This window comes from Homarus americanus, unplaced genomic scaffold (assembly GCF_018991925.1).
Source record: "Homarus americanus isolate GMGI-L3 unplaced genomic scaffold, GMGI_Hamer_2.0 scaffold28, whole genome shotgun sequence".
In the NCBI taxonomy this organism is placed as follows: Eukaryota; Metazoa; Arthropoda; class Malacostraca; order Decapoda; family Nephropidae; genus Homarus; species Homarus americanus.
This window is the reverse complement of record NW_024742238.1, coordinates 7,976,201-7,986,811: the sequence shown is the minus strand read 5'-3', so window position 1 is coordinate 7,986,811 and position 10,611 is coordinate 7,976,201. Positions and strand designations below refer to the sequence as shown.

Sequence of the window (10,611 nt, the reverse complement as noted above, 5' to 3'; positions counted from 1 at the left end):
AATGGCCTATATATTATGCTAGACTATTTATAATAACATAGAATTTATTTAACTTAATTATACTGTCACTTAAATATATATACAGCTGTGTTAAAAACGTTTATGCATTAGGGAACTTCTTTCTTTATCTATCCTTGACTTCGGGCTCGAACCCAGGAGGTAATGGAGAGTGGCACGCACACTATCGGCTTCAGTATACCAGTTAAAAATTTATTTTAGGAATAATATGATGCTGAATTGTCTAACAACCTCAAAAATTATTAAATTGGCCTTGACAATCGTTTCAGAATCATGAATAGAACAGTCAGCCGTTACTGCACAAATCCTTGATATAATTCCAACAAATATTTTTTCATCTAAAACCCTCAGCCATGACATTCTTATCTTATCCTCTTCGAGCTTTACAGTAAGGGATGTGGAAGGCAGTAGAGAGAAGTGCTGTTTATATTGTCTACAATGGTCAGATTCTAGACAAGTACAGTATGAATAACTGTAAAACTGCACTCTAGCGAAGTGACAAGTTTGCCAACTCAAATTGTGAAAATGAATTTGCCAATCTTATAACTTTAAACATTAGACTTCCACAGCTAACCATAAATTCTGTACTGGTTACTGCTGACCTGCTCCAACCCCCGACACAGGGCGAGGCTGGGGTAGGTCACCGTGTGTGAATGTGACGTCATCAACCGCGTTTCGGAGCAGCACTACGAGCGTAAAACTCTAAACCTAATAGCACATGTATAACACGTTTACATTTCTTACCTTAATAGTCTTAATCGTAGTATAAACACAGGTAATGTGATTAGAATAGCTTCATTTTTAAATCTTGTATTAATTTTGCCTCCGTGACGAATGACGATGATTATATCAATCTGATTGATATCTTTCCTCATCGATATATATATAAATATGTTGTTTATATTATTTTTGCGAATGTGCATACATATGTAATTATAGCCAGCCTTTTCAATTCATTCATGTTTTTGTAAGTAAATATTGTTAGGCTAGTACTCGTGACCCACCACTCGTGTTAGGACGGTGTCACAAGTCACTGCCGTTCTGATACACTTTTGCATAGTAATTACATTAATAACTTCAGTAATGGAAGTGTGGAACAAACGAGAGATTTCGAGGCCTCCTGACTACAGCATTAAATATACACAGGAGGAGCGGCGCTTAGATAATTTTGGTACTGATATTTGGTATTTCTTTACTGTTGCTTATGATACAAACTGAGGTAATGCATTAAACAAACCCTAAATCACGCAAGCCAATACAGCTGTATTTAAATCTGGTGTATCTGAAGCTACCAGACACAGTATTGCTTCATTATGTTAAAATCTTTGTCTATGAATGGAACTGATAGATCCATCCTCAAAAGAACACGGTGGATAGATGATTTTTTGTCAGTTAAATACAAGATCACCAAAAACAAGAAACAATAAATATAATAAATTAACATCTCTGATTTAACAGTTGTGAGTTTTTAATGACATCTTTAAGATATTTTTTTTTTTACACAAGGAGCTAATGTGTTTGCTGCAGACATCTATAGTTGTGGTAGATCGTAAATAACATCCTTTTGATCAACAGATGTTTGCGCACAATCTCTGCTCGAGGGTGTCCTGTGTGGCCATGCTGTTTTATGTGATACAGAAGTGTCGGGATGTTTTCAACGTGAGGCTGCAATTCTCACAGCAACACTTTTTCAAAATGGTCGACATCGCACTGAGAAGTTTTACAGAGTTTTGAAGAGGGTTAGTTCACTCACCAATCACTTTATAGTAGCTAATGGTGTGTCTTTCTGAGTGTGTTAAATAAAAAATAAATTATTAGGGAGGATCATGTATGTACAGTATATCAACAATCTTACGCATATACAAACCATGCCATCTGAGTGTTGATATAGAGACCGATTATTGAAGTAGTTAGTGAAGTAGCAGTAGTAGTTACAAAGTTTGTAAAATTTGATTCATTGCTTTAATAATGCTACTCAACCACTCAGTCATGTTTAAGGACTGGCATCCATTACCCTCCAGATGTTTTTCAGGCTGTCTTTGCCAATCCTCCTAGAGTTTTGCTTCTCTTCTCGGACCCAGCTATTAATTTCATTCAACCATCCCAATCTCTGCCTTCACTGGCCCACTTATCCTCAGTTTTACCCATTAATATTTCACCCATCATTACCTCCTCCCTAATTACATATCAAAGTTCTGTATCTCAATTTTCTTATATTCTCTAAAATTCAATGATTATACCATCAGGTGGAGAAGTGTTCAGAGCGCTGGAAGGAGCTTAATTTGAGGGAAAATTTGGATAATCTTCGTCAGATGATGCCTACCATTCCTCCTGCACAAAGGTGAGTAAATATTAGGCAGAAGACTGAGGTGCCACATAAATTTACTTCTGCTAAAAAATAGATAGAATAACATGAAACACCTTACTGACCATGATGTCACACCCGTATTTTAGAAATTTGATGGATCAGAAATTTCAGTGTCACAAATTGCATGATTGCTGCTTTGAGCCTAAGTACAAGTTAATACTGGGCAGTTTGTTATTGAACAGACACTGTTAATCATCTTTAAAACATTTTTTAAGGTCAAAGGGTGCAGCTGATCTCTTCAAACAAATTGTTGTCATTTACTGTACTTTGATAATAAAGATTGTATGTTGTTGTCAGGTGAATTCAGACTTGCATACAGTGTTATATTTTGTATTCTTTTCTTAGTGGTGAGTTACTAGAATGGTTTTATTTCAACAGACCCATCCGGATGCCATCAAAACAAATGTTTGAGTATTTGTTGATCAGAGTGTTAGGAGGCTTTCACCTTCTGCTCAGTCTAGATGGGTATTGTAGGGAGGCAAGTGGCTATCTCATGTCAAAAATTTCATCTGGCCATTTCTTCAGTACAGCAATGGTATTTTTAGCCAATGTGGCTCGAATAAGGTAAGAAAAAGGTAGTTACAATATTGTTTAAGTTTCATCATTATCGATTTACAGTCATTTTTTACACTTGCTTGGGTTAGCCATGGTTACATGATGGCAGCTTTCATGCTGCACGGTCTCTTGTCAGGCTCCTAACTCAAATGTCATTTCTTACAACCTCTCACTCCTGTTATCCTTGGCCTACCCCCTGCCATGCCTCTCATCCACATTTAGACTTGCACATCTTGACTCTACATGCCCAAACCATCTCAGCCTGCCTCTACTCAGAATTTCACCAATGCCTGTACTGTACTCTCACTACCCAGTTGCCTTCTTAGCTCTGAAAAGGGCCTCCTGTTTTTCTGTCTACATTACACATCTACCTCACCATTTCCATTTCAACTCCAGCCTCTTTAATTGATCATGTTTTACTGCCATAACAATATCACACTACTGACCTTACACCAGCCATGTACATTCTTCCTTTCACGTCGAGGAAATTCCTCTTACCGTTAATGAAGTACTGTACAGGTATATATTTTTATTCAAATTATCTGTCAACTCATGCAGGGGATTGGTGACTTATTCAACAGGTCTTTAGGCTCAACAACCTAGGGTTCCCTCCCTGGCCACTGACATGTGTGACGGACTACATTTCTGAAAATAATATCTCTCCTGACACAATCTTAGCCTTCAAAAGGAATTGTAGTACTGTACTTAGAAGTGTAAGTTTCCAGTTAGGTGAGAGCAGAGTCCTTGCCCATGTACTCAACAACCTATCACTGATGACAGGACCAACTCTACTCTGTGCTACTCCTGCTTTGCTCATTATTTTTGACAGCTGATGCTTCCGTTACTGTGTTGTGGACTTTTATATGAAGGGAGACATATAGACCCTGTAGTCCTGGCTATTAGTTTTATGTTATAGGTGTATTCCTGTGTTTAATGTTTACATTTGCATAACAACCAAAGGTTATCCCACTGGAAGGGGTCTTTGAAATACACCTGTATTTGTTTTCAAGGAATTATGTTATGCTCAATTACAGTACAGGGTGTACTGGACATAATGGAAATGTTCAGGGGATTTATTAACAGACTCAATGGGAATTACATTGTTCATTTGGGCAATGAAATTATTTTAATCTGTTTCCCGATGTCTTGAGTTACCCTTCTCTCAAACCCAGTTTTAAGGTCAAAGTCATTAAACTCACACAGCTGGTTCATTGTTAATTGGATTTTTTTGTCTTGTGAGAATAATTAACGATACACAATCTTGAAAATTATCCACTTTTCTATTTTCTCAAAGTTTGCATACTAATTTGCTGATTAACCTTTAAATGGTAGCTATAGATTCCCTACTCTGCCCATTACATTTTCAGGGCACTTGCACTTGATTTATCTGGGCAGTTGGCCAAGTTGTATGATGATATCTTCCCTTGGGTACAACAACTGAAAGGTGGTAGTGTGCCTGGGGTGGTCACTCAAGGATCCCTACCTCAAGCACTTACAGATGATCTCCACAAGTATTGTAGTTCATTGGAAGTTAAAAGTAATTCTGTGATAGTCAAGTAAGTAACATTTGGAACTAATTTATTTTTCTGAGCAACACCTCAATGCCTTGTTATTTATTGCCTATTTATGACTTTAAAATACCCTATTTTTCCTATTGTATAAAATGTACTTCAACAATACTATTCTATAAAACCTTGATTCAATTCACTTTTCCAGTTAAGATTCACGTATACAATTGTAATGGTTAAACAGTTTTTAGTGTCTCCTGAATGATTGACTGGGAGAAGATTTTCCATGTTTACAACCTACTCACACCTTACTGCCCTCCAGGTTCATGCAAACTAAACACAGCAGATGACCTGTTTTTGGTCAGCCTTCTTTTCCCGTATTTACTGATCAATGAGCTGGTCACTGCTTGTAAAAACAATATTACAGAACACATATTTTCTAACAGTAATAGTGATTGAATAAATGGATAACATTGAATGAAATGGGCTTGCTCTTATTTCCAGCCATTTGCCATAAAGTGGTAAAGTGCTCAAGAGTAAAAAAAACCTACAGGATACTTATCTTGATTGTTTTTAAATAATCCTAAATGTTCAGTACACTTCCGCTGTACATGTACTTTATATTCATATTTCATCAATCCAGTCTGTAAATTGAGAAAACAAGGAAAGCATTTATACGAGTAATGTTCATTATGTCAAGAAAAGCATTTTTATACAATACTTTTATTTACAGTTCCAAAAAGAAATGTCTAAAATATTTTTTACGTTTCTGGCAATTATTTTGTGTTCATATAGGTATGAGGACGGATTTAACATTCATAGACGGTGCACAGATTTTTCTTCTTTGTATACAAAAGTGTTTTTTCATGTCTACACCAGCAATAAACCAACCACATTTATGACCTACAAGTATGTACCAGAAATTGCCTAGAAGTGAAAATTTTTTAATAGATACCAATTTTTTCCAGTAGGAATACATTGTTGCTATGATATTTGTACACTGAGTGCAAGTACTGGGGCACGTGTTTCATAACGCAGCTCAATTTTACGACACATACTGTACAGCATGCCCTTAAAATTTGTGGGAGTTTAGGTCTTAAAATGGCTGTGAATAGCCAAATCCACAAATATCATTTGCTGGTACAAATAATCAGAAGCAGGACAACAAAATGTAGAAAAGATGTGAGAATCAACTCCGTGCTTTGTTATTAAAGTTGAGTTGCCAAACGGCAATTTTTTTCCTTGAGAAAATTGCTATATCTAGAATGAATGGCTTCTTGTCCCGGCCACAAAAATGCCCGCAATTTTAAAACTACCCGCAGACATTCTTGGGTACGTCCAGGGTGTCATCCACGAATAATCGAGGATCACGAATTGTCAGGGCATGTTGTCCTTTACTTCATTTATTATCATTCCGCATTTAAGTCATATACACTGTACCCTTGTTAATTCGGATTTTTCAAAAATTAATTAAATGATTTATATTCAGAATTAATCCGAAATAACCAAGCAGTTCCGAAAAGTCGCCTTGACTGCCACTTAAAATTTGTTATTTATAATTATTGTGCAGATATAATTAATTTTAAATGTATTGTACATAAAGAAATAATGAAGTAAACCCACATTGGAGAAATAAAAGACAAAATCAGCTACCAGCTAACTAACAGAACAAAGCAAGGAAGAAAGACAAAAGGAACCAGGTCACATGACCTGTCTCCCGAGTTGAGTTAGGGTGGGGAATAGAGATGATTTTGTTAATTTTCATTAATTCCATTGCTCTGTAGTCTGAGAAATCCTGAGATTTTTGGCATTTGTCCCTCTCCCTCTCAAATTCCAGTTGAGAAACCCTAGTGGTGATGGGGATGAATATGCTGGGGTTTGTACCGAGTCAATAATTTACTGTCAAGTCTCCAGGCAAAGCTAACCCTGTTTGTTAGGGGGCGGAGGTGCTACCCAACAAATTTTGAGAAAACAGCAGATAAGAAGTTACCTTTCATTTTAGTGTAGACCAAGTTTAATGTTCCTTAATTATATTACAAATCGTATTATTACAGAGAAACTGGGAAATACGTTCAGTCGTCGAGCTTATTGAGCATCTTCAAGGAAGAGGAAGATAAAACTATAACAGACTCCCAGTTAAATGAACCAGCAGGACATAAAAGAGGCTTGGTAGACATTGAAGATGAAGCAGTGTCCTGTATACAAGCTAAGAGACCCTCATGTGAAAAAACTGAGCTTGATGTTGACTACAGACCTCGTGCATTATTAATGACTCCTGAAGAAGATATTGGAGTTAGTGTAGATAGTAAAAAGAAGCTCCCCAGAAAGTCTAGTAGTCTAATTAATGGTGTTAAGAAACAAAAGCATCTTTCTGGCAGCCTAAAGACTGGAATTCAAATCATGAATAAAAGTGTTGGAACAGCTAAAAATTCATCTGTTAGCAGAGGAAAAAAGAGGAAGGGTGACACTGACATGTTAGAAAGCAACAAGAAGAGTAAGAATGGATTGGACCACTACTGTCCATCACTTTTAAAGGACGAATCAAAAGTTACTCAGAAGTTTGTAAAGCATTATCAGAGAGTTAATAACAATCTAAAGAAAATATGTGCAGTAAAAGACTTTAATAAATTCTTGAAAATGGAGAAGATGAGGAGACTTGAAAAAGATAAAAAAAGAATTTCCATACTATTAAAGAAGGAGGAATGGAAAATTTTCACTAAGCTAATAAGAAAGAGAGTGAAGAAGGCAGAAAAATTAAACAGTATGAAATTGTCTGTAAGTGAAAGGGTTGAGGTGGAACGGTTAGTAGCAAAGACAAAAATTAGAATCAAGTTCTGGCTATTGTACCCAGACCTGAAAGGTAAGAAACCCGAGGATTGGAAAAATATTTTATGTGAAATAAAGAATAACCGAACTAAACCCAGGAGAAATAGATAATATACAAGATATAATACGAGTGAAACCTCTGGTCCTCTTCAGTGGACTGCTTAACCCTTAAGCCCTGGGTTAGGGTGCTGCTGGCAGGAACCACATCCCCCCCCACAAAAAGTCGAGAAAAAGGCGGACGTTCTGGAAAGTCACCCCGGGCCTAAGGGTTAAGCGGACTGTAGGATATGGCAGTGTTGCTTCTCTGTCCCTCGGTACGTGATATGTAGCTTTGCACGACGCACATCAGGGACTGGTTTCTTTTAAGGCGAGTTATCGGTCCAATACATGGATAAAGTTTAATAATCTATATATTTCACCTCCACTTCAGAATAATTTTCACCATTCAATTTGTAAGCTTGGCAGTTACATCGGTGATTAAATAATATTTTGGCTAATATTTCCAAACTCAAGACTTCTCGCTAGCTATGTATTTCCTGTTTATGTATATACAGTAGTACTTTATGTTTATTATGTTCCACATGAATCCCTTTCAATAGTTTGCATTACCTTAATATTAAAGAATTTTTAAAATCATGACTGGCAAGTTTTAATGCTATAAAATTTTCTGGACTACTAAATTGATTAGTTTTATCCATTAAAATACATAGTAATATGTGAAGGTATTTATATGCAGCTCGTTGCTTTACTTTGCAAAAATACTCCAGAAATTACAACTGTGTAGGCTGCAATACCTAAGATACTGTATTTTTCTCCTATCTTAAGAGTTCTTCTCAGTTCATGTTTGAACCACCTCCAGTCTACCCAGTTGTGAATATTAACTTCACTTTATAGTTACAGAAATGCAATTGAGTTACAGTGCCTGGCCACAATATAGCACAGTACTTCAATTTGTACAGACGGTTTAATATTTAGTGTGCTGTATCCATTCTTTTGATAACAGCCCATCAGGCCTATGGGTCCACTTTCACATTCTAAATATTTAACAGATTGCAGCCATATTTGTTAATAAAAATTTTTAAATGCTTAAGTATACTAAAAAGAAACAAACAAAAAATATTGTTGTCCCCGGTGAACGGTTTTATACAATGAAGTGCCTTTTTCATATTACAGTATCTGCTGGGTTGATTAAGAGTCTGCATGTATGTCTTCTGTTTATACTACTGTATATATTTTAGTAAATTTAGCAAATTTTACAATTAACTCTTACTTTATGGTTTAAGAACATATTTTAATGAAAATGTGAAGAAAAAAAAATTCCTATCAATTTCCAACACTTTTTTTATACCCTGTAATGCATAAATAAAATATAAAACCAATAATTTACTCCTCATTACAGCTATAATCCCTTACATAGCTGCTCTACAGTTACAATATTATCGCAAAAATTTTATCTCTGCCTCCTTAATCTTTTGAATTCAGGAAGTTATTTTCATCATGGTACATGTAAAATGCTAATTTATATCATGCTTCTATTTGTCCCACTACATAATTAGTTTCTACACTTCTACTCTAACATGTAGTTGATGTCTTGTAAACCTTCATTTTCTTTCTCTGTTCTAAACTACTAATACAGTACTTTACACTCACATTTTGGAGATGATGCTTCTTGCCACTATTCTTCTTACCAGTTGTTTGGATCTTTCAACAACTTCTAAAGGCCAGTCCACACGATCGAGCAGTGCCCGGTGGGCACGCGCTAAATGCCCGTTATCGGGCAAACCAGCAGTGCCCGTGCCCGTCGTTGAGCGAAATCATGGTCTGCCTGCCTGGTGGGTTTGCTGCCGGATATGGAGCGACGACTCTGAACCTGAGTTAAGTACTGCAAATGTGATACGTATATGTTCACCGCTCGGTCTGTATGTCCAGTGCATAACCAAATAAGCTTATGCAATGTACATTATTGGCGTGACAATAAACGGGAGATTGTTTATGTATTATGTAATGAGGACATTCATGTGTGTTCTTCGTTCCTGCCGCTCTCGTCACTCTAGTCCCATAGCTTCCTGTCTATGCATATCATAATTCTAACATTATTCAATGAATTTTTATGTACTACAGATCTCACCTGCAAGTAATCTTCCTCGAGTACTTCATACATGGCTTGACAAGTTGCAGGTATTATGCGAGACAAACTTTGTTTTGATATCCTCGTTCTATACTGAAGTGACGTGTAGGCGCACCCAGTTGAAAGATATACGAGCGTTGCCTCTAGTCGTACGAGCCTCTGCAGATATACTCTTCCTCATATTGGTATCCTGTTTTTTTTTACATGGTTCCACTTTCGCTAGAAGTTTGTAAAAGGTGTTGGGGTCCATTCTCATGTAATTGAAGTCTTGCTCACGTCCATCTTGCAGTTCACGTAAAATCTTGGCAGGACTTCCCAATACAGTGACCCCTCGTTTAACGAACACCTCGGTTAACGAACTGCCTTCCATAAGGATCTTCAATTCGGTTAACGAAGTTCTTACGAACCGACCTCAACATGTTTTCGCTTGCACTGACCGGGCGACCAGCTTTAGTATCAGTCCGCCAATACATTAATCGGTTCTAGGGCTTAAATTCCTTACTATTTTAGTAAATATCAAGAAGTTTATACTATTCAATAATTTTAAAAGTTTAATATTCAATTTTTTAGTCATTTTAACAATTATTGAACATAATTGAAGGTAAAGTGACTAGTTTAATGCGTGGCATCCAGCCTCTTAACACAGCAAACAGGAGTTAGTCTCTCCCTGTTTTCACTGGAGGTAACATCTTGCTTGAGACTCTCTTCAACTGAACGCTTTTTTTTCTGTTTCCAAGCAAATTATTGGTCATTTTGAAATATATTTTACATATTGACAATATATAATGCAGTGCAGTGTTGATTTAAAGAAAATAATCTTGAATTACACCAGAGCTAAAATTTTATGGGTGAAATGGCGCCATGGGGTGACTTCTCTTCCATCCCAATGCCTTCTCTTCTTCCTTCTCCTCCACCCCCATTCTAATTCCCATCATCATCATCCAGGAGCCTTCTACATACACACCTCAAAGTAAGTGAACTTTTCTACCATTTTTGTTGAATTTAGGAAATTTTCAGTGAGCTGGAACCAATTGCCCAAAAACCCATTGAAACAATGGTTTCGGTTAACGAACGACCTTCTGGAACGGATCGAGTTCGTTAACGGAGGGGTCACTGTACTTTTCTTCGACCTAATCACTCTTTGCACCATTCCCTTTTCTGCATTTGGTTCTTCTTTTTGCACATAGCAGCAATTATTATAGTACACA

At 36.7% G+C, this 10,611-nt stretch overlaps 1 protein-coding gene across 2 annotated transcripts; it reads left to right on the top strand.

Annotated features, from left to right (window-relative positions):
* The first annotated feature begins 1,023 nt into the window (after positions 1–1,023).
* Positions 1,024–8,657, top strand: LOC121876607. Of its 2 annotated transcripts, XM_042381822.1 has the most exons (6): positions 1,024–1,189; positions 1,594–1,757; positions 2,265–2,359; positions 2,765–2,950; positions 4,309–4,497; positions 6,504–8,657. In XM_042381822.1, exons 1-6 carry the CDS (start codon positions 1,102–1,104, stop codon positions 7,384–7,386), a joined length of 1,605 nt encoding a protein of 534 aa, XP_042237756.1. In that variant the 5' UTR covers positions 1,024–1,101; the 3' UTR covers positions 7,387–8,657. The 2 variants fall into 2 exon arrangements, with proteins under 2 accessions (XP_042237756.1, XP_042237757.1); XM_042381823.1 differs by lacking the exon at positions 4,309–4,497.
* Positions 8,658–10,611: the final 1,954 nt, after the last annotated feature.

Bases quoted from the DNA above. Each gene is read 5' to 3' on its own strand.
- LOC121876607 (XM_042381822.1), top strand. From the start codon at position 1,102: ATGGAAGTGTGGAACAAACGAGAGATTTCGAGGCCTCCTGACTACAGC. The intron at 2,360-2,764 runs GTGAGTAAATAT...TTATTTCAACAG, and splicing joins ACCATTCCTCCTGCACAAAG to ACCCATCCGGATGCCATCAA. The intron at 4,498-6,503 runs GTAAGTAACATT...GTATTATTACAG, and splicing joins AGTAATTCTGTGATAGTCAA to AGAAACTGGGAAATACGTTC.